Source organism: Ursus arctos, unplaced genomic scaffold (assembly GCF_023065955.2).
Source record: "Ursus arctos isolate Adak ecotype North America unplaced genomic scaffold, UrsArc2.0 scaffold_2, whole genome shotgun sequence".
In the NCBI taxonomy this organism is placed as follows: Eukaryota; Metazoa; Chordata; class Mammalia; order Carnivora; family Ursidae; genus Ursus; species Ursus arctos.
In genome coordinates, this window is record NW_026622874.1 from 83,229,251 (window position 1) to 83,253,805 (window position 24,555).

A 24,555-nucleotide genomic window follows, 5' to 3' on the forward strand; every position below is an offset into this window, starting at 1 on the left:
AGGGCTACGGACGTGTTAGGTTTTGAACTCAGATTGTGTTTTGTCAGCTGATTGAATAAGCCTTTCCTTAAGTCCTGGACATGGAAGGAAACTACCCAAAAGCAAAGGTTCAGGCCGCACCAACATGGTAATGATTACTTTCCCCGAAGGGCCAGAATCCAAAGACAAGGCAGTGTCTGCAAGGCTACAACTGCCCCGGAGAAAAGCACCCAGAAGCTCTTACATTGCTGATGTACTCCAGAGGCGTGAGGCTGAAGGTGGGCAGGTCGTCGGTCAGGGTCTCGCCAATGCCTGCCGTGTTCCAGCTCTAGGGCGGGAAGGAGAGAAAGCGATCAAGGCCACAGAAGCCAGGAGGCCCAGGAAAGCACCCCACACGGGAAAATACTCGAAAAATACAGCCTTCCTAGAGGTATCTTTGCTCAGAGATGGCTCTGGAAATCGTGACTATTCCACAGACCAGGGATTGCTCTTCAAGTCATCACCCTGAAGCCTGCTACCGAGAAAATCATCCCCTCTCCCTCCACATTCCCGCAGACCCATCAAACGGGAGCTCCCGCCTTCTCAACAGAACTGTTTGGTGTGAACGGATCCCGTCTATTGCTCCTGCTCAGACTATGAAGCGAAGAGCTGGATACCCTGTGGTCTGAGTTTCTCTGCTCGGGTGGGCACACCGGGTTAAGAGCTCCTGGGTGCAGCCAGCCCCACTAAGTCCTGGGTCTTCAGCACTCTGAAGAGAGTAGGACTGCCCCAAATCCTCCACAGAGACCTCACGTAAACCCCTATCTTGGGAGGGAGCACTGGGAAGCCCTTTCTGGCTGCAGAAATATCTAAACCACGTTCATCCGTACTACTTTCATATTCACCCATACTACTTTACTGCTTTTATTTCTATCTGCCTTCTGGATCTATTTCTCAACTGAGAGCTCAGAGGGAAAGAGATGGGAAGGAACCTCCAAACCCCACCAGCTGCCCCTTTGTCCTCTCTGCGATCCCTCTGTCTTGGGAGATACTCTGCCTTCCAACATTTAAAATAGGAATGTCAGGACGCCTGGGTGGCTCAGTCAGTTAAGAGTCTGCCTTCGGCTCAGGTCATGATCCTGGGGTCCAGGGATCGAGTCCCACATCGGACTCCCTGCTCAGCGGGGAGTCTGCTTCTCCCTCTGCCTGCCACTCCCCATGCTTGTGCTCACTCTCTCTTTCTCTGACAAATAAATACACAAAATCTTTAAAAAAAAAAGTAAAAAATAAAATGTGAATATCTATGGTACCACTGTGTGAGCTTTCCCAACGGTCTCTGCAGAGTCAGGTAAACTGTCAGCATGTACACGGTTACAGAGTTCAGCCTGGCACACCTTCACACAGAAATCTAGTTTCTTAATTCCAACCTGAGTCACCCTAAAGCCAGCCTGGAAAACAAGGCCCTTTCTGGCTGCACTCCTGGAGTGACTCCCAGGTCATGCTGTAGCAGCTCTCTGCAGCCACCCGATGCCTTGATCCTTTAAGCAACGTTCTGGAAACGTAATGACCACGTCCACCCCTGGGCTCCCAGCCCAGCCTAAGCCTCAGCTGCCCTCCCCATGTTCCCCAGCACCAGCTCAATTCTAATTTTCTTTGCTTGAGACAAGTTCTTTCCTTCCCCACCTCTGCCCCTAGTTTTCTAAACTCCTTGTTCTTGCTTGAGGATCCTCCTCTGTTTCAAAATAGCCTGCTTTTCATCCATTAACTCCCACCCCATGGGACCACCCACGTGTATTGAGTGCCCATGATGTGCAGAGCCTTGTGCCCTGCTTGGTGGAGAGCAAAGAAATGCAAGACTTGGTCCTTGCTCTCCAGAAGCACCTTGGGAAACCAAGACCCCATGACACACTCCCATGCCATCTACCCCAACATGGTCCCCACGCACATGTGCACAGGCTTCCACTTGGGAGTTCTCCATGGCAGAGGCAAGATTTGATACCATAAGAGTTCAGATGAGCAAGGGCTCAGGGTGATTACAGGAGGAGTGGGCTGCAGGATGCCTGAGGTACAGAGTGGGAAGACCGGAATGAGAATGCATAGCTTTCAGACAGTGGGCTAAGAAGGGGCTTTATTTTCAACAAATAAATTGCAAGGGGCATCTGGGTGGCTCAGATGGTCAAGCGTCTGCCTTCGGCTCAGGTCATGATCCCAGGGTCCTGGGACCGAGCCTTGCATTGGGTTCCCTGCTCAGCGGGGAACCTGCTTCTCCCTCTCCCCTACTGTTCCCCCTGTTTCCCCTGCTTGTGCTCTCTCGCTCCCTCTGTCAAATAAATAAATAAAATCTTAAAAAACAAAAACAAATAAATTGCAAGAGAGTGAGAAAGAGGAGGGGAGGGGAGGGGAGGGGAAGGGAGCGGAGGAAGGGAGGGAGACGGAAGGAAGGGAATGGAAAGGTAACCTGTAGCTCATAGAAGACACATTGCCCAATCCCAATGTGCAGAATAAACCCGGATCCTGATTCAAACAGTAAAATTATAACTTTTATGACAACTGGAAATTTGAACACTGATTAATGATATTAAGGAATCATTTCTAACTTAGAAGTGATTTGGGTCCTGTGATTATTTTTAACGTTGTTAAACTTTAGACAAGGGATATATATACGAGACAGACAGGAGCTGATCGTGTCAAAGAGAGGTGATGACGACATGGGGTTCATTATACTCATCTCTCCACTCTTGCATATGTGCCAAAACTTCCCTAATAAACTTTTTAAAGACAGACTATTCTACTGGGCCTGGGGGGCCAGGCAAGGGGGCTAAGTGGGGCAGACAAAATCAGAGTGGTGCTTTACGAAGACTGACGCAGCAACTCGGGAGGACTGAGGGTGGGGAGGCAGATAAAAAGCTGAAGGAACGGCTGGGAGAGGAGGAGAAGCCCAACGAGGACAGGGCCATGGAAATGGACGGGAGACCTCTTTAAAATGAAGGGAAAATGCCACAAGGTGGTGAAGTCATTGGCAAAGAGAGCTATGGTGAAGGGGTAGGGACGTGAAGGCCGGGGAGGCAGAGGGGTGGGAAAGGGATGGTGCCTGTGAGAACAGGAGCGACACTTCAGGGCTGGGCTGCAGGGAAATGGCAGCGTCCCCAGCAGGGGACGAGCACTGCAGGCCGGAGGCCCTGGAAAGGCTCCATGGGGAGGCAGGAGGAGAGTGGTGAGGCAGAGGGCGGAGGGGCAGAACAGCCACAGTGGAACGTGGTTTGCAAGAAGGGTGGGTGGACAGTGGACAAACTAGGGAGGCACTTAGCAAGTAGGGCGACAGGGAAATGCTGCAGGGTATTTTTTAATTGTTCAAAATTTATTGAAAAGTTCCTTCCTAAGGGCTTTTCTCTCCCATCTGTCACCAGATAATATGGGCAAACATCAACAGGCGATTCTGAAATGGAATATAGTGTTGGTTTATATTCTTCAAATGTGAAAGGGTAATACAATTTACTGGCAAACATTAAAAGCAAACACTGAATGACCAGGGTTTAATTTTCAAATCCTTACGGCCAAAGTGTTTGCCTTTGTGTTGTATGCTTTCCTCCTGGCAACTCTGGGAGAGCTCCTCCTAATCTCTGGGCTGCTTGTCTCCAGTCCCTGGGTCACGGCGAGGCCTGAGTGAGGAGGCGAGATTCAAGCAACCAAGAGCCCAGCCACAGAGGGAAGGTGGGGGTGGAAGAGCAGCGAGAAGAGCTGAGCTTCCAGACAGAAGATCCAGATGTTAGGATCTGGGGGGGGGGGGGAGGGGCATGGGTGAGACAGGTGAAGGTGATCAAGGGCACACTTCTCGTGAGGAGCACTAAGTCGGGTACAGAATTGTTGAATCACTATATTGTACACCTGACACATAACACTGTATGTTAATTATACTGAAGTAAAAAAGAGGTTAAAAAAAAAAAAGATCCTGTTTCTTAACATCTCCATGAATCACTTGTTTTATCTCACAATACACATGAAATCGTTTCAAAACAACTACAGTGACGTTACTACTAGCAATAAAATGGACGAAGTTAAAAAAAATTTTTTTTAAGCTCTAAGAAAAGAAAAATAATAAAGCAACCAGCTCTGGAGGTTTGTGGGGGGGAGTAAAAAGAATGCTAACCCCTCATCTTCCAGAGCAGCTCCATTAGGAGCAGCAGCTATGGAAAATGGAAGTGTGACTGACCAAAAACAGTGACCCCGGTCTCTTCGTGGTTTTCATGATCCTTTTTGTGTGACTTTGCAGAGATCTTCTGGGTGCCGATACCTTTTCTGTGGAAGAACCTATTATCTCAGGTTCCACGGTTCCTTTCGTTTCACTTCCTTTCTCTCTCTTTTCTAGTCAAGATCAAATCCATGTTATATTGTATACATGGGGGGTTTTTAAAAAACAGCACGTGTAGCCCAGTTCCATTTCCTCTATGGATCTATCTGTCTTTTGGTGCCTGTCCAGCCTCCGATGCAGGGCAGGAAGAGGTGTCTGGGGGATGAGCACCACGCGTTCGCATGGATTTCTACGTGTGGGATTCTGAAGGGATTTATTGCTTTTTTCATTGTACTTTCTTGTACTGCCTGAATTTCTGAAAATGAATATGTGCAATTTTTACTTTAAAAAACTGTCATTCCAGGCGCCTGGGTGGCTTAGTCACTGAAGCGTCTGCCTTCGGCTCAGATCATGATCCCAGAGTCACGGGATCGAGGCCCACATCAGGCTCCCCACTCAGTGGGGAGTCTGCTTCTCCCTCTTCTCCCTCTCCCTCTGCCCCTACTCCCTCTCTCTCACTCTCTCAAATAAATAAAATTTTTAAAAAACCTGTCATTCCTCTTAAAAAATGAGAATCACAGAGAAGAAGAAAACCAGCACTCATTAAGCATCTACTCTGTGGCAGCTGCAGGGCTAAGTTCTATCATCTGCGAAATGCCATGTAATCCTCACAACCTTCACGGTCAGAATCAGTGTGTCCCCATCTAATGAGATGAGGCTTACGCAGGAAGCCGCGTGATCAGATGGGACCATGTCAGGGACATTGCTTCTGCTGCGCTGTGACAGGGCGGCTCTCCTCCAGTTTCACCCCCCTCTTCCACCACCCCCCCCACCAGAAACACAGAATCTAACTGTGGTGGATCCCACGGCATTCTGCGGGAAAATCATAAAAAATGAAAATCACGAATTTCAGGGGTAGAAAGAACTTTGAAATCATGTAATCTAACCCCATTGTTTCATGGATGGGGGTTCTGAGATCCAGAGAGATCCACAGACTCGACCCAGGTCATACAGTAAAGAAGTGAGCAGCCCCTAAGTCCCGGTCTCGTATGCTTTCCCAAAGGCAACAGGAAGCAAAGAACTTGTAATCATGCCCTTCGAGCTCTTGTTGCTTCCTCAAAGGATCTCCTGGTTATTAAAGGCCCATAACTAGATCTTTCTCAAAATCTTGTCCCAGAAATCCAAACGGCAGTGAAGAGACCAGACCCGCGTAAGTCAGAGCCCGTAGAGAAGTGAGTGATGGGTAACCCCTTGAAAAGAGTCAGGACAAGAGAAAAGGGTGCAAGGTGAGGGAAGGGAGGCACTCCAGGAATAGCCAGAGAGAAAAGGCATCAAGGACAGAAAACAGCAAAACCCCTCAAACCCCCGTCAAGATCACCAGATCAGATGTGGTAAGACACTCTCCTGGGCGAACTTCCAGAACCAATGCTCAGGAAAAGAATGCAATCTCACAGGACAATTAGCTCCTCTGACCTGCCCCAACCTATCTAGTGGCACATAATCTCCCTTGCTTCTCCCTGAGAGGGCACAGCTACACTGTGCTGAATGGTGAAAGTTAATCAAGCAATAATAATCATCCCAGGAAGCAGGAGGAAAATAAGGCATCACAGTGACTCCAATTAAGATAAGAAATTCTTGCTAAGCAGTGAGTTGCAAGGGAACAGTGAGTCTGTACGGTGGGACTTTCAGCCAGGAGAGTTAGAGTGCTTCCTCCTAAAGCTCCTGGGGGGGGGGGGGGGCGGAGTGCCCAATACTCAAAAGTGCTCAGGAAGGAGGCAGCGCCCAGGGAGATGTCTGCGGTCGGTGGGAAACTCACGTCCATCTTGGAAACGAGTAGCAGCTGCTGTTTGATGCGTAGGAAAACGGAATCGAAAGCCAGCTGGTGGGCCTGCTGGTTAAGCCGAGTCAGGGCCGTGCGAGATGCAGACAGCAGGTTATGGTTACTTGACCCTTTCTCCTAAGACGAGAAAATGCAAAAGGCTGTTAAGGCCTGGCTCTAACCAAGGTTATCAGCTAGTTCAACATTTTGAAAAGCCACTGGAAGACAGTGAAGGGGTGGGTCCGTATAGTAGTGGTTCCCAAGCCTGGCTGTGCCCCAGCACCCCCGGCAGAACATGCTGGATTACAGGTGCACACGCTCTGCCTTAGAGCTACTGAACCAGAGTCCAGCAGGGTTCTGGACCTTGGGAAGTGATGTTCTTAACTCACTTTTCCATGTAATTCTGATGCATCTGCTAACACAAGCTCATGGACTGGCAGTTTAGGAAAAATTAACTGGTGACTATCCCTCAGGGATACAGGCAGAGTGAGAAAATGATCAGAAGTGTCAGGTATAACAAGAGTGAGGGACAGGAGCCCGACTCCCAACGAGGTCAGCTCAGTTACACTTGGCTGTACAGCACAGTGCACACAACCTGTATGAGCCCCAAGGAATTCCAAACAGCCTGAGAAAATACAGACATGGAAAATGTAACCTTAGTTTTGCTATTATAAACGAACCGATTACAACAAACTAAACCAGATCAGCAATAAAGATAAACAGAGTTGCTTTAACCTAATCACGGAAGCATGGATGAATGAAGCTGCACAACCGTTTTAAGAAGTGTTTGTCAAGCTCCAATGCAGCCAGTTGGCGGGCCAAAGTGCACAGCGATGGGGAGACCGTGTGAGGGCAAGGGTGAAGCCTCAGACACGTCCAGAGGCTCACTGTGCCGTCACCCCCAGAGCTCGAGGCCCATCAGGACACCCTGAGATTGCATTCGGTGCCATGGAACGGCAATGTCTCCTCTGCCTATCACCAAGACAGGCGGGGGGACGGTTCTGGAAAGGACGCTGCAGCCCTCTTAGGATCCTGACGCCACTCACAGGTTGTTGTGTGGTTCATTCCATGTGTTGGGAGAGTCCCTGGACCCCCAAGAAGTCCAAAGCTCAAAGTCAAGGGCAGCATTGTGATAGGCATGCTAAGAGCTTAAGCCAGAAGGGAACGCTTATTCCCAGATCCTCCTGCTGCCATGAGGAGGATCGACTTCCCCCATGGCAGGGTTGGGGGCTCACCTATGGGTTCTGCCCTCTAGCGGGCAGTCCACATTCTGGTCCCTTCTCTGCCATTCCGTAACAGGGCCCTGTACTTGCACTGGGGCCAGGGGCTACCGAGCCCCACCCATCCTCCCGGCAAACCTGACTCTGGAGGGAAGTACAGCAAGCCCATCCGGCCACACATCTAAAGTCATGCTCTCCAACCTGGCTTTCATCAGTAATAAAGCTCCACTTCTCCAACTCCTACTCCTATATGTCTATTTGTTCCAACCCAGTTCAGTTTATTAGCTCCTTAAAACGCGACATAAATGAGAAGAGCCAGTGGGGCGCATTGCAGACTGCGGCCCACAGCACAGAGAAGCCTGGATTGGGGAAAGGATGACAAGAATGCCATCAGTCTGGTCTCATACCTTGAGGGTATAAAGTATTTCCATTAAACTGGCATATTCAGCAGGATTATCTTTCTGGAGGTAATTATATTCTTGCCATGGGTTCTTGGCAGAGCTCTTCTTGTCTGTCAAGATGCTATCCTGAAACCCAGCCAGGCTCCGAGGACTGTAGGAGTCAGAGAGATACTTGCCAGCTGTAGACAAAATCCTGAAATGAAAGTGATGACCATTATGCCCCGAGCTATTTGTACAGAACTTTCCTCTGGGAGCATTCAGTTTGCTCCTTCCTAAATCCCAGGATATCCTTATGAGGCAGAGTGATTTTGGGTCCACTTTCTAAGAAAATGAAGACATCCTTCATCGCTAAGGAACGAGCCAGACCTTGGGGGGCACAAGAGACACCAGGTGTTTTTAGTTCCTATTTAACAGTCTGACAGAATCTGCCACCGTCCTAACATGACATACAGCCTACAACGGGGCAGTCATCAGTTTCCTACGACCTGGGATACTGTGCATTTTCTGTGCGGCCCTTTCTCGCTCTGTGAGCATCCCTGTTTGGAACAAAGCCATGGGGAGCCACCAGCGCCTCAGCCACAATGGCACTAGACACGGGGCGAGAGCTGGTCCCGGGAGAGTGGCGGCAGCAGCTCAAAGCACGCCTCTCACCACAGGACTCACCGTCACACAACTGGGCCGGTGTGGTGTTTGTGCTCACCCACCCCATGAAGTTTACTTTTGTGGTTCAGGCGCCACAGGGAGATCTACTGAGAGAAGCAAGAACTGTCCCATTTCTCTGGGGAAGAAAAATGCCTGGAGGAGGTTCTAGGTGACGACCAATCTCTAGGGCTTGAATCTCTATCTTCTTTCTCCAACAAGGAAGGCCTTCCCTGGCGCACGCTGCAAATGCTCCGCTGTTTTCTCTGAGTCCAGCTTGACCGTCCAGCGTCCACGTTTGAATGTGCACAGAACCATAGGAACATATGCAACCAGGGGGACAGACATTCTATTACATCCCAAGTGTGGCTGACTCCCTGACCCCTCCTTGACCATAACTGCCCATGAAAAAGAATCGCCTTGGACCTGGCAGCTTTTAGATTGAACTCACTTTTTAAAAAAACAAGTCCAGTGAGCCTGTCAAGGAACGTGTGTACCTGCAAACAAACGGTGGGGCCAGCGCCTTCCTCGGGAACCACTGCAGACACAAGCAGCCACCTGCCTCTGCCACTAAGTTACAGTTTTCCCCACTGTGTAAGCCTCCAGGTGACTTCGGCTGGGTCTTTTGTCTGCCAACCTGTGGCCTGTCCCTGCCACCCTTACTTCCAAGTCTTCACTATTTGTGAGGACCAAATAGGGTGTTCTTCCCCTCTGAATTCCTAGTACCGAGCATAGGGTCTGGCCCATGGCGGGTGACCCTGGGTTTGTCGAGCAGGAAATTGAGAGCTGTCTTCTGGGAAATCAGCTCCCCCGGCAAGTCATGGCCATACGTGCCTCCACTCTGTCAGCTAGGGGGAGACTAGCACCAGTCTGCCATCCACACAGAAGAAAAACAGGTATGTCAGGAATGTTTCAAGTATTAGAGATTACCGTTTAAAATGTCAGAATAGTGTGCTCTAAAATAAGAACCAGGGCCCCTGGCGGCTCAGTCGGATAAGCATCTGCCTTCAGCTCAGGCCATGATCCCAGGGCCCTGGGATCCAGCCTCATGTTGGGCTCCCTGCTCAGCAGGGAGTCTGCTTCTCCCTCTCCCCCCGCTTCTGCTCTCTCCCTCGCTCTCTCTCTCTTAAATAAAATCTTTTAAAAAATAAACAAAATAAGAACCAATTCTAAAAAAAAAAAAAAAGTCAGAATACAGCTCTAACCCCAAGGAAAGAACCGTATCTTTTCCTCCCCAGCCTCCTCTTCATCCAGGCAGACACCATGAGATGAACTAATCATCAGACTCAGATCTCTTAGGATGTGCGTCTACTAGTACTGTGAACTGAACCTTACTGAAATGAACAGCTGATTTCTTCTCACCCACAAAGAAACGTTTTCTCATCACTGGAATGGACCGTAAGTAGGTCTTGGGGATGGCAGATAATTAAACAGTTCTCACCCTCAAGAAGCTCAGAAATTAATGGGGGAGTCCGACCTGCACCAGTGTGCTAATGGCTGTACGGGGAGACAGCAGTGAGTACGCACAGAGGAGGGAGAGACTAACGTCACACTTCCATCCACTTCCTTAACTATCTCCTTTCATGGAAGGTTGTCACCCGCTTCTTTACAAGCCATGGAAACTTGCAAATTTATATTGGATCCCCCAAACCTGATTTTCCCACTGAACTGTCCCGCTAAGACCTTATCCCACTGAAAACTCCGCTGCGCCAAAAATCAGTGATGGGTGCCGTGAAAGTATAGAGGGGCCGTGCCTATCTCCCTGTATCTCGCCCGACCTGCCCAGTGCACCAGAAAGCCCTCCAGTAGCACTCAGCCCATAAGTCACAAAATGATCCCTTTCTGCAAGGTGATCTTAACAGTCCCAAAGCCAAAGTCACTCTTGTTGCTGAAGCAATCAGGAGTGTTCTGAACTACTGCCTTTGCGACCTTAGGGGGTGGCAGTGGTGGGGGAGGAGGTGTGGTCCTTGGGCCAAGTCTGGCTTCCACAGGGGAGATTAAGGGGAGATTGACAGGCAGATAAGATAAGCTTTATAGGCAGCTGCCACACCCGTGGCCTCCCTGATGGGAACACAGATGGTGACTGTCGCTCTTTTCCCTTTCCAGGCTCAGGGCTTCCAGAATGATGTCACCTCTTAAAGAGGCTCCCCTGGATACGCCCAGCTCTCATCTCACGCCAAAGCTCGGGTCAGAACTTTCAGCTTCTCTGGGCTGCAACATGCAGATGGAGAGGCGCATCCTCTATCTACCACGGCCCTGTTCAGCTTCCTAACCAGATCCCGCTTTTCCTTTTAGAATGTAAATTTTGCCTTCATTAAAAGATGAAGGAAAGCCTGTATGTCCTGATACGAAAGGTGTCTGCTGTACACATGCAGAGAAACCCAGGTCCAGGGTGGAACAATAATTTGTGAGATAGAGAGTATGGGTAGTGTGTGGGTGACACACTCTGGATGGCTCAGCTGATGTCCATGTTCAAATCACTGCCTGGTGGTCCTGTGACCTCAGACGCAGCTATTTCCACAGATCATTTCTTTTACTTAAGTTACTACCTGTGCCTCAATGCCTTGATGCCTCAATGTCCCTTCGTCTGTAGAAATGCAGACGAATAGTACTTACCTCTTTGGCCGCTGGGAGGATTAATGACTTAATTCCTGTGAAGTCCTTAATATCAGAGCTCAATAAATATAATGGTGGGGACAGATGTTAATAATGTTTCTTCTAGAGAGGATTTTGAGGGTGAGTGGTTTCCATTTTTATTTCGTATACTCATGAACTGTTTTCATTTTTGCAATGAGCTGGGGCCAGGCTATAATTACTACCGAAATTAAGAAAATAAGAAGCTTCGGGGCACCTGGGTGGCACAGCAGTTAAGCGTCTGCCTTCGGCTCAGGGCATGATCCCGGCGATATGGGATCAAGCCCCATATCAGGCTCCTCTGCAATGAGCCTGCTTCTTCCTCTCCCGCTCCCCCTGCTTGTGTTCCCTCTCTCGCTGGCTGTCTCTATCTCTGTCAAATAAATAAATAAAATCTTTAAAAAAAAAAAAAAAAAAGAAAAGAAAATAAGAAGCTGCATGCCTATCTTTTAAACACATAGATGTTACACCTTCAGCTCTTCCCAGGAGTCCTCTGAAAACTCAGACCCACTCGCCCTCCACCTCACGCTCCCCTCACCCAGTGTGCGGGTGTGCATGTCAGCATTAGTGTGTGCGGGGGGCGGGGGGTGGTCTATGTTCACGGCGTTTATACTATTTACACACACTCCACTATGTGCCTGTGGTGCTTGGGTTCTATTCGGTCCAGGAAGTCACATCATTTCTGTGCTGGACTGCTTGGGATTTCCGCAGCTGCCCGTTCTACCCCATGGCGAGACACTGCCCAGAACGAGAACCACTGTGGGAGATCATGAACTTGAAGACAGTCCGTGGGCACAGAAATGAAAGAAGACAGAAAGGGGCAAGAAGAAGCCCCAGGGGCCTTCGCCACCTCCTATAATGCTGTTTGTATGGAGAAACTCAGAGTCCCGATAATTAACTTACTAACAAGCAGGAGGAACCCAGCCCATTTATAATTTGGAGACAACATGTACTGTCTCCTCATTTGGGCTGCAACTTCCGTATCTAACGAAAACTTTGTGACCACTGCCAAGCAGCTCAGAGCCTTGCCCTTTCTAGGTGCTCAGTAAATGTTTAATGATGACAGTAATGACACTTTGTATCTAGGTACAGACAGTCCTCGAGCCCGTATGACTTTCAGATTTGACTGTATGTTGTCATCGCTGTGCTGTGCACTGTATCCGGTTCTTCCCCAGCCAGGATCCCAGGGACTCACCCAAAGCTCTGGCCTACCTGTTTGCTAGCTGCTGCTCGAAGTCCCCACATTGCCGCAAGAGCTCGCCACAGGTGGCTATTATCCTAAACAAAACAAAAAGCACTTCAAGTTCAAGTAGCTGGAATGTTGACATTTACAGGACAAACATTGTCTCATTCATAAACATTCTAAGTATTCACTCCTTTTGGGGGTGCTGGGTTCTGGAGAAGCGGTTAACCATTGGACAGTCTACCTAATCAGTAATTCACGGAGAAGGTAAACGCGACTCTCTTCTAACATCCTCAAGTCACAGGCCTCTCTGCTGGGAATCACAGTTCTGTCCCACAGGTCTCAGATAATCTTACATTTCCTAAATACTGAGGTGCTTTGGGCTTTTGTCCTTAAGAAAATGGGTTGGAAATACTTCATATCTAAAATTAAAAACCAGGGCACCTGGCTGGCTCAGTCGGAAGAGCACGCTGACTCTTGATCTTGGGGTCATGAGTTCGAGCCCCACAAGGGGTGTAGAGATAAGTAAAATAAATTTAAAAACTTAAAAAAATAAAATAAAATTTAGATACCAACAATACATTTAAAAAATCATCCACCACGATCAAGTGGGATTTATTCCAGGGATGCAACAGTGGTTCAATATTTGCAAATCAGTCAACCTGATACACTGCATCAACAAGAGAAAGGATAAAAATCATATGATCATCTCAATAGATGCAGAAAAAGCATCTGACAAAGTACAACACCATTCATGACAAAAACTCTCAACAAAGTAGGTGTAAAGGGAACATACCTCAACATAATAAAGGCCATATATGAAAAACCCACAGCTAATATCATCCTCAATGGGGAAAAACTGAGAGCTTTTCCCATAAGGATCAAGACAAGGATGACCACTCTCACCACTTTTATTCAACATAGCACTGGAAATCCAGCCATAGCAATCAGACAACAAAAGCAAACAGAAGGCATCCAAACTGGTAAGGAAAAGGTAAACCTTTCACTATTTGCAGATGACATGATACAATACAGAGAAAGCCCTAAAGACTCCACCAAAAAAACTACTAGAACTGATCAATGAATTCAATAAAGTCATAGGATACAAAATCAATGTACAGAACTCTGTTGCAGTTTTTACACTAATAATGAAGAAGCAGAAAGAGAAATTAAGAAAACAATCCCATTTACAACTGCACCAAAAATAAAACACCTAGGAATAAACTTAACCAAAGAGAAGGAAAGACCTGTACTCTGAAAACTATAAAACACTGATGAAAGAAACTGAAGATGATACAAATGGAAAGATGTTCTATGCTCATGGTTGGAGGAACCAATATTGTTAAATTGTCCACACTACCCAAAGCAATCTACAGATTTAATGCAACCCCTATCAAAATACCAACAGCATTTTTGATAGAACTAGAACAAATAATCTTAAAATCTGTATGGAACCACAAAACACCCTGAAAATAGCCAAAGCAATCCTGAGAAAGATGAATAAAGCTGGAGGGATCGCAATCCCAGATTTCAAGATATACCGGAGTAATCAAAACAGTATGGTACTGGCACAATAACAGTAACAATCAACAGAACAGAATAAGAGAGCTCAGAAATAAACCCACACATATATGGTCAATTAATCTATGACAAAGGAGGCAAGAATATACAACGGGGAAAAGACAGAATAAATAAGCCTCTTCAACAAATGGTGTTGGGAAAACTGGACAGCCACATGCAAAACAACGAAACCAGACCACTTCCTTCCACCATACACAAAAATAAACTCAAAATGGATTAAAGCTTAAATGTGAGACCCGAAATCATAAAACTTCCAGGAGGAAAAATATGCAGTATTTCTTTGACATTGGCCATAAAAACATTTTTCTAAATATGTCTCCTCAGGCAAGGGAAACAAAAGTGAAATTAAACTATTGGGACTACACCACCAAAATAAAAAGCTTTTGTTTTTTGCAAAGGAAACCATCAACAAAACAAAACGGCAATCTACTGAATGGGAGAAGATGTTTCCAAATGATATATCCGATAAGGGGTTAACATCCAGAATATATAAAGAACATATACAACTCAACACCAAAAAAAAATGAAATAATCCAATTAAAAAATGAGCAGAGGACTTAGCAGACATTTTTCCAAAGACAGACTGGGGCACCTGAGTGGCGCAGTCGTTAAGTGTCTGCCTTCGGCTCAGGGCGTGATCCCGGCGTTATGGGATCGAGCCCCACATCAGGCTCCTCTGCTAGGAGCCTGCTTCTTCCTCTCCCACTCCCCCTGCTTGTGTTCCCTCTCTCGCTGGCTGTCTCTGTCAAATAAATAAATAAAATCTTAAAAAAAAAAAAAAAAAGGCAGACAAATGGTCAATAGGTTCATGAAAAGATGATCAACATCACTCATCATCAGGGAAATGCGAATCAAAACCACAATGAGCTATCACCTCACACCTGTCAGAATGGCTATAATCAAAAATATAAGAAATAATAAGTATTGGGGCACCAGGGTGGCTCAGTCAGTTAAGCATCCAACTCTTGATTTTGGCTCAGGTCATGATCTCAGGGTCGTGAAATAGAGCCCCACATTGAGCTCTGTGCTGAGCATGGAGCCTGCTTAAGATTATCTCTCTCCCTCTCCTTCTGCCCCTTTCCTCCCACTCATGCTCATTCTCTCTCCCTCTCGGAAAGAAGGAAGGAAGGAAGGAAGGAAGGAAGGAAGGAAGGAAGGAAGGAAGGAAGGAAAGAAGGAAGGAAGGAAGGAAGGAAAGAAGGAAGGAAGGAAGGAAGGAAGGAAGGAAGGAAGGAAGGGAGAAATATTGGTGAGGATGTGGAGAAAAAGGAACCCTTGTGCACTGTTGGTGGGAATGCAAACTGGTGCAGCCACTGTGGAAAACAGTACGGAGCTTCCTCAAAAAATTAAAAACAGAATTACCATATGCTCTAGTAATGTCCTACTGGCTATTTATCCAAAGAAAACAAAAACACTAATTCAAATACCCACCCCTATGTTGATTGCAACATTATTATTTACAACAGCCAAGATATGGAAGCAACCATATGTCCATCCGTAAATGAATGGATAGAGTATGTGGTATATATATACGACGGACTATTATTCAGCCATAAAAAAGAATGAGATCTTGTCATTTGCGAGCACATGGATGGACCTAGAGGATATTATTCTTAGTGAAATAAGTCAGAGAAAGACACACACCATACGATTTCATTCATGTGTAGAATTTAAGAAACAAAAAAGAGACAGACTTATTTAACTACAAAGAACAAACTGATGATTGCCAGGGGGAGGTGGGTGGAGGGATGGATGAAATAGATAAAGGCGATTAAAAAAATTAAATTAGGGGTGCCTGGGTGGCTCAGTTGTTAAGCATCTGCCTTCAGCTCAAGTTATGATCTCAGGGTCCTGGGATCGAGCCCCGCATCGGGCTCCCTGCTCAGCGGGAAGCCTGCTTCTCCCTCTCCCACTCCCCTTGCTTGTGTTCCCTCTCTCGGTGTGTCTCTCTCCGTCAAATAAACAAAATCTTTAAAAAAAATTAAATTAAAATTTAAAAACCAAAATTCATTACTTAGTATTTGTTAGATGTCTACTATCCCCAAGGCAAAGAAAACTGTTTTTATACTATAAGTATCTCTCTCTGATCCCATGAAAGGCAGATGAAGAGTAATCCATTTGGCTCCTCAGAGATAAACCCGAATGACCATCATACCTGAATTTAATAATCTTTTAATTTTCAAGTAATTTTATGCTAGGCCTCAAACTTCAGTGACGAAGTCCTTCAACACCAAACTATAAATGTCAGGACAAATCCAAGGATTAAAAACATCTTAACTTTAGTTAATTTTTAACTTCTCTAAAAGTGCCTATCCATAACCAGGGTATCTGGGCATTCCATCATAAGAAAGGTTTATGAGAAAATGAAATATTCCACTTTTCACTTGCCTCAGGTGAAACAGAATAACCTGGTACATAATATTTTCTGGTATACCAAGCCACCACAGATGAGAGGGGATACAGTCAGCATCTAGAACATTAAATTTCATCCAAAAATAAAAAATAAAAGTCCAGATCAGAGCCCATGAGGAGATTATCCAAATGGCCCTGGGAGGAACTGGATCTGCTCTGATTAAAGACAGCTTTCATGGGTGCCTGGGTGGCTCAGTCAGTTGGGCGTCTGACTCTTGATTTCGGCCCAAGTCATGATCTCGGGGTCGTGGGATCGAGCCTGGAGTCAGACTCCGTGCTCAGTGTGGAATGTGCTTGTCCTTCCCCCTTCCCCTCTGTCCCTTCCCTCTCTCTCTCACTCTCTCTACAAACAAATAAATATAATCCTTAAAAAAAGAGAGAGAGAGAGAGAGAGAGAGAAAGCTCTCAGCAGGTCTGGATGCGCTCTGGAGTGGACCACCACATTGAGAACCCCAAGTGTCACGGGCACCCTGAGCACACAACCTAGACCAGGGATCAGGCAAGCGCGTGAAGGGCAACCTTGGCTTCAGAATGTACTACCATGAAGAGTGGTTTTAAGGAAAAGAAATTCTGAGTTGTTTTTTTACCTCAGCCTAAGAGTAGAGTGGCTACCCCACATGGTAGCAGGAGAACAGTGGCACAAGAAAACGTATGGCCAGTCTGGCGGGGGCTTCAGCGACCAGCCCCAGGGAGACGATGCGAACCCACTGCTTCTAGGGCTTCCAATGTTTAGGTGATGTGAGAAATCTGGATTATGTTAAATCTGGTTTATAAATGTTGACAACTAACCCCAAATTTTATAAATGATGTGATCAAAAAACCACGTCCCTAGGTCAGATCTGGCCAGGCCAGAGGTCTGCGCTTTCTGGCTGGACCTTTTCAAGGGCCAAACCTTCTCAGGCCACTGCTGATTACAAACCCACCAGGGCTCAGGGCTTGGGGCAACAGGGGTCTCTCTATTGGCCTACAGGTCACAGGGCCTACCCCAGAATCTGGCCGTCAACCACCACTTGGGAGAGTGACCTCCACACCTGTTATGGAACTCTAACATGGTCCTTTTCAGGCCAGATAATGTTGCCTTACTACACCTACCACTAAGTGTAGTGGTATGGTGCTTAGATCTAAAAATAGGATCTGGGGTCCCTGGCTGGCTCAGTCAGTGGAACGTGTGACTCTTAATCGCAGGCTTATGGGTTCGAGACCCATGTTGGGTGTACAGATTACTTAAAAAAAAAAAAAAAAGAAAGAAAAAAATCTTTTAAAAATTTAAAAATTTTAAAAAATAGTAAAAATTGGATTCAGTCAGCTGTGTATTTTCTAAAATATAAGCTCTAAGTTATTTTAGGCCTGAAAAATTACAGGCTAAGGGGGAAAAAAAATCTCAAACCAAATATAAAAAAAAATGTAAGTCACCAAAGGAGATGAGGAGTGCACAAAGACTTTAAAATGCTTTAACAGTGAGAGGGGTCTTTCTGGGTTGCTGCTATTGTTGTTTTTAACTGGCTTGTTTTTAGAGTTTAGAGTTTTTGCTTTAAAAAAAAAAAAGCAGTGAGAAAATAATAATGAACCCCTTACAAACACATTTATCATTTTTACATATTATATGATGCATGTTTCTGCTTACTACATGGGGGGCACACATTTAAGTTACAGCCCTCGTTTTTACCTGATGGAGTTCTGAAAAGCTGTCCAATCTTCCTGAAAAAGCGAGTTGGGAGGAATATCATCGAGCTTGCACTTCTTTCGTATTGACTGGAGAGTACTGGTGAAATCAGACACATACCTACGGGGAAAGAAAAAAACAACAGGGATGTGATCATAAACTCCTCGGCTCTAAAGACACCTGGAATTACACGGCTTTGGACAAAGGCTAAGGACCTCAAGAGCGTCTTTAGAGTCTCCCACCGAGGAGTCAGACGACTTGTAAACTCTGACCTCAGAAGGGTCTTTTCTGTATGGCAGGACCATCTTTCTTACCTGGAAGGGCGGCTTTAAGAGATGCTCAAGATGAGAGAGAAGGGGAAAGCCACTAAGAGGAAGGCTCTGGTGACCTACCAGGTGAGAGGTGGTGCTAGTAAATGACTCCCTGGCCCAAAGAACTGTCATGACACGTCACAGTCCCACTATGATACCCGACCGTCACCTAGCACACAGTAAGGCAGCTCGCCGATACCCAGGGTACTATTGCAGGATTCTTGACCCTCCCTCACCAATTTAGATTAAACAGCCAAGCTCCATGGCAGGCAGGTGCCCGACTTGAATGGCACAGGATGTGAAACTGGATTTGAAGCTGAAGCCCCTCCCCCTCAGGCTGCTGTTTGTTCCCCCAGTTCCCCAGCTGCTTTCCTCCACAGCACCCAGCACAAGTACAAGCCCATCGCTTCTTTCATGTATGTGTTTAATGTATGTGCTGTCACTAGGTTAGAAGCTACGGGAGCACAGGGTCTACCTCCTTGCAACTCATAACAGTGTCCCCAGGAATTAGCACAGAGCTAGGCACAAAAGAGACACCAGCAAACAGTTTCTGGATGAATCCAAGACTTGCACTGGGGCCCTGAGACAGTGTCTGGATGTCTTTGGGCCTGTTTCCTCATCTTTAAAATGGACTTAATTAATGGTGTCTTCTATACTGCCTCAAGGAGTTGCCATGATCAAATAAATGACATAGGGATTTCTGGGTGGCTCAGTCGGTTAAGCGTCGGACTCTTGGTTTTGACCCAGGCCATAATCTCAGGGTCATGAGGTTAAGCCTCGAGTCAGGCTCTGTGCGCAGTGTGGGCTTGGTTTCCCTCTCCCTCCTTTCGTGCATGCTCGCTCTTGCTTGCAAATAAATAAATAAAATCTTTAAAAACTAAATGAACGAATATATACAAAAGTTCTCTGAAAAGTATAAAATGAAAGCTGATGTGAGATGGTGTTGTTTCTAAGGATGTACAGTTCTTGGAACATGAACGAATATCGCACGTCCTTGGGAGGATATGGTGAGGAGGACACGGGTGAGCAGGGGTCGTGTTCTCTGGAAACCAAGAGGCTCCCTGAAAACCTAGGACATCTGTGTGCAACACAAGAAGCCTGACCTCTCTCCCTTCCCAAATCACTAGCTCTAAGTGAGGAAAGTAGGATGTGCCCCCCAGGACACAGCCCTCAAGAGTAAGCTTGTGCATGGAAAGGAAGGCCAAAGAACCAAGCAGCAGAAACGGCTTCAGACTGCTCTGCTCCGCTAACTACAAATGACACTGCTGCTCCCCTGACACGGGCCTCCGGCTTGATAGCTGAGAACTACGAAACCCAAATCCCACTAATGGTACCATCCCTTTGCACCAAGAGAGGTGACAGCTTTCTTGGGGGAATCGGTCCTTGGGGGAGGGGCAGGGGCCTCAAGGACCACCTGACGGGGATGTTGGGGAATGTAATCATGGTTCAGCGTCACATTAAACAACAGGGCCACCACCCTGCAACTATGACAAATGTGTCTGAGAAGAGTGTGCGCCCCAGCTGTGCACCTGCTCTGCAGCAGCTCACGAAAGCGCTCCCGGGACTCGGGGCAGGCGGCAGAGCACGGGAGGTGGGAGGGGCCTGTCCAGCCACAGTGTGTATCAGTCACATTTTCATCACATTTGTCCCCAGACCTTCCAATTCTCTCTCATGATAACCATTTCTGTGTGTCTCTACCACGTAAGAGTCACTGTGTTGGGGGCTTTAGTTACCTGCTTTCACGTAATAGCCATGACTGCCATGGGGAGATCCTCATCACTTGACTCCAAAAGACACCAGGACGCCAAGAGGTCCCAAGCAGTAAGCATCAGAGCCGGGACTGAGCCCAGGGGGCTCCAACCCCAGAGCCCACACTCCCAGCATAGCTGGAAAGCCCGATTCTGAAATCCCTTCTCACCTGCCATACCCTACGGGCTCACACTAGTTCAAGTTAGGCCAGTCCCCTCCTGCCTCCCTGCGTGTTCCGTGCTGCCGTCCCTCATGCCCTCCCCATGACTGAACGGTGTCCCATCTCAACCCCGCTCGGGTGAGCTTCACACTGATTGCCCTCATTTTACAGACAGCAGCTGCTGGGGTAGCTTCCAAATCTTCCCTTCGCGAGGTGACCTACTTTCACCACATCCCCTCTGTACAGTTTGAATTCTTAATATAGATCTGTGTTATTTTTTTAAATGAAGTAATCAAAATAACCAAGAGAAGAACTAGAAGTAAAAATATCACTCAAAAGAGCTGAGAAGGGCAGGGGACAAGAGAGGTACAGCCTTATATACACTGGTTCCTCAAGATACAATAGTTAAGGTTGATAAAAAATCTTTAAAGTACAGAGGGAAGAGCTTAATGTCTTCTTTTGAAGGACTGAAAGCAAAATGTTCAAAAGTGGGTATTTCTGAGCGGAAGGACTAAGGGTGGGCAGGAAGGGAGGAAGACTTTCACTTTTTTATACCTTTATGTATTTTTAAAAAATTAATGCATTATTTTTGTTATTTCATAATAAAATTTTTAGATCTCAATAAAAAAATTCTTTCCATCCACAAAATTTCCTGGTTGGTGGCGGAGACAGAAGTGGCCCATTCTGAGACTTGTTGCTCATACTTCTCTTTCTACGGGAACGCATCTGGTCACACCCCCGTCTGAGAGCAGCGCCTGTGTCCTTGGCGGCCCTACTGCCTACACTGTGAGCTGCCCTCTGATGGTACTGACTGCCTGCTGCGGTGACCGAGAGCTCTGGCTCCATGGACCTCAGAGCTCGCAAGGGCGTGCCCAGTATTTCTGGAATGACAAGAGCTCCCTAAACTTACTATAGAAAAACAACATTCTGTTCACTTAAAAAAAAAAAAAATTCTTGTAGGGCACCTGGGTGGCTCAGTTGGTTAAGCGTCTGACTCTTGATTTCAGCTCAGGTCATGATCTCAGGGTCATGAGATCAAGCCCCACGTTAGGCTCCATGCTGAGTGTGGAGCCTGCTTAAGATTCTCTCTCTCTTTCCCTCTGCTGCCCCTCACCCCACCCCAAGCTCGCACACACTCTCTCTCTAAAACAAAATACAAAATAAAAACAAATTTCTTGAGACTGAGGGCAACTCCAATCTAGAACAAGCTACCAAGGGAAGGTCTCTGGAGAGCCTAAGCTTGTATCCGTCTATAAGCTGGCAACTGGAGCTCGGACCTCCCGAGGGCTGTGGCGCCCAACTTCACAGGTCGGAAACTCCAGCCTTAGGCTGCTTGCTCGCTCTTCCCTTTTTTAACTAAATGTAACTTTGTGTCCTCTTCTTTCCTGTCTTTCTTTCAACAGCTCTGTTGCGATGTAATTTACACACCACACAATTCACCCATTTAAAAAGCACAATTCAATGGTTTTTCGTGTAGTCACAGAGCTGTGTGACCTTCACCACAATCAACTTTAGAACATTTTCATGATGTACGAAAAGCCCTGTACCTTTTGGTAGTCATCCCCCGTCTCCTCCAAATGCCCACCTCTCCTCAGCCCTAGGCAACCATCAGTCTATTTTCTACCGATTTGCCTGTTTTGGACACTTCATAGACATAGAATCATGTAACACGGGGTCTTTTACGACTGACTTCCTTCACTTATTTAGCAAGTGTATATTTTTCTCATTTTATATTTTTCATTACCTAAGGAATGTGTGAACGTATGCTCCTTTTTTAAAAGTCAGAAGACAACAAATAAAGCTCAATTCCCTATGAACACCACCCTAGTCCTTCCCCATCTCCCCAGAGATAACCGCTGTTTTGAGTTTGTGGCCTAACCTTCCACATATCAGGGCTCAGCACTTTTTCTGTTAAGGTCCAGATATTTTAGGCTTCATGAAGCCCAAGATCTGTCCTAACTATTGAATTCTACCTTCATAGACCATAGGTAAGTGAAGGGGCATGACTGCATTCCAATAAAACTTGATTTACAAAAACTGAGAGCAGGCCAGATCTGGCTCACGAGCTAGAGTTTGTCGACCTCTATTCTACAGGAATATATAACGCATGTTAGAGCATAAAAAAAGATCCAGAACAGGGATTGGTACTTCTGGCTTTTTTGTAAATAAAGTTTTCCCGGGATACAGCCACACCCATTCATTTATGTGTCATCTACAAAAGTCTCTATTGACCACAAGGCCCACTAAGCCTAAAATGCTTACCATCTGGCCCTCTGCAGAAAAAGCTTGCTGAACCCTGCAATGGAAAACATACCCTATTTTTTGTATGTTCTTTTTACATATTGTATTAGACTCTACATAATATTCTGCAATTTCTTTTCCTTTTTTTCACATGCTATGTTTTTGAGATCCATCAATGTGGATATGTGTAGGTCTAATTAAGGCTGTAACTGCCAAATAGAGTTCCCTTGTATGAATATACCGTATCTTATGCAGCCATTGTCAAATTCACGGACATTCAGGTTGCTTCAAATGTTCCACTATCACTAACGATGCTGCAAGGAATATCCTTAAGATTGCCCCCTTGGGGGGGGGGCGCCTGGGTGGCTCAGTCAGTTAAGCGTCTGCCTTCGGGTGAAGTCATGATCCCAGGGTCCTGAGATCGAGCCCCGCTTCGGGCTTCCTGCTCAGTGGTGAGCGTGCTTGTCCCTCTCCTCCCGGCTCGTGCTCTCTCTTGCTATCTCTGTCTCTCTCTCAAAATAAAAAAAATCTTTTTTAAAAATTGAAAGGAAAAAAAAAGATTACCCCCCCTCAGGCTCAGGTACACATGCTTCTCCAGGACTCACAGGAGGAACACAGAACACATGCATTTTTAACTGGGGCAGAGAGCACCTTCCCGTGGGACCAGCCCCATCCCCACACCCCAGCCTTACTTGGCAAAGAGGGATTTCAGTGCTGCCAGCAAGCCACAGGTCCCCAGGCCGTTGGTGAATCGGACGCATCTGTCCACGGCTGCAGAAGCCAGACCAAAAAGCTTGTTCACAGAGTGGCTCAGTTCCTGCACACAGTCAATGACTTCGCCATGTTCCTGATAAGCAAATATGGACAAACGAGAGCCGCCTCAGACTCGAGAACAGATGAACAGACGTTAAGATGGGCAAGACCTCCAAACCTCTTTGCCTTTGGTCAGGCGGCGAAATGCAGCCCCAAGCTTGGAGAGCCCTTCCAGAGCCTGACCCAATGGGAGGACACCTACATGGCCAGTGAGATCACACACACCAACCCCTGGCACAAAAGCCTCCCATTTTTTATCTCTTTCCTCTTTTTCTGTGATTAATATGCCATCTCCCCGCTGGCTCTAAAGCTAGAATTCAAATTCTCTGTATCAAACACTCCATAAGAATGTAGGGAAATGAAAATGCTTCCTTAGGGGCAAGAATGTAAGTGAAGCATAACGGACTTTCTAGGCACATCCCTAGAAAACGGACAAATGGCAGGAGGCAGCAGAGTTTAACTAGTGTGAGATCTGCTCTTGAATGTCAACTCGCGTCACGCTAGATCACCTTAATATTGGCAACGGGAATGCCTTCCCTTGCCCTCGGGGGCCTGCCCAAGTGAACCTGCCGCTGGAGCACCGCCCCTGAAGGCTCGGCTCCTGTGCCCATCTGCATGTGTTCCTTAGACAGAAGGCTGCCATAATAAGAATTCATTAAGTCAGGGAGACCATCAACTTATCCCTCAAAGATTGAAGTCTCTCATTCTGCTAGACCTTTATTTGAGATTTTAAATAGAAAATCGGTAGCATATCTCTGGTCTCGTTTTACACTTGGATTGCGAGAGTCCACGAGGTACTTAGAGCCTGTTTTTTGCAGACCTGTTCCCACTCTTTGCACCTTCTCTGGTGCGCCCCCACCCCCCCTCCGTGGCTGGCAATGGCGGTACTGGGACATTACCAACGGCACCGCACTGATCTGGATGAGGACGTTCTTCTCTTCCAGGTCACCATATTTCAGCTGGTAGGGTTTGTACGGACCATACACAGCCTCCACCAGTTCCGTGACCTTCACCAGGTTGTGCTCACCTTGAAGGAATCAAAAATTAAAATCGATAATGAACAAAAGAGGCCAAAATGGCTGGAAAACAAAGGGGAATGGTACTCTACTGGAACTTCTCCGGTGTCACCTTAGGGGTGACTGCATTTTGTTAATCTGCTTTGGTTGCTCGTGGAAGCTCAGCAATCACTTCAGTAAATATTCTGATGAATCTGGGCTCTGTGTATAATTTGTCTAGAGCACTGTTAAAGACGCCAACTCCCTTCGTCCCACAACCCACCATGGCGAAGAACCCCTTCAACTGAGAACTCTGGTCAAGGCCAAGTTCCAGAAGTGCTACAGTGAAAAGGCTCTGCAGGAAGAACACTTTTCCAGGACTTTAGAGATAGGACATCTCACCTACTAGGCATTCCAAGGACATCTCACCTACTAGGCATTCCAAAAATTCCAATATTCGACTACATAGAAAAAACACAAAGCATGTT

General features: G+C 46.7%; 1 protein-coding gene across 1 annotated transcript in view; it reads right to left on the reverse strand.

The window, feature by feature from the left end:
* Nucleotides 1-24,555, reverse strand: part of COG7 (component of oligomeric golgi complex 7) — a 75,351-nt gene that overhangs the window by 12,093 nt on the left and 38,703 nt on the right. Inside the window, exons 8-14 of the mRNA XM_026515603.4 lie at nt 23,972-24,099; nt 22,952-23,106; nt 17,802-17,918; nt 12,172-12,237; nt 7,693-7,879; nt 6,063-6,203; nt 224-307 (exon numbers count right to left, since the gene is read on the reverse strand). Of these exons, the coding sequence (XP_026371388.1) occupies nt 224-307; nt 6,063-6,203; nt 7,693-7,879; nt 12,172-12,237; nt 17,802-17,918; nt 22,952-23,106; nt 23,972-24,099 (878 nt within the window). The remainder of the gene's footprint in view (nt 1-223; nt 308-6,062; nt 6,204-7,692; nt 7,880-12,171; nt 12,238-17,801; nt 17,919-22,951; nt 23,107-23,971; nt 24,100-24,555) is intronic.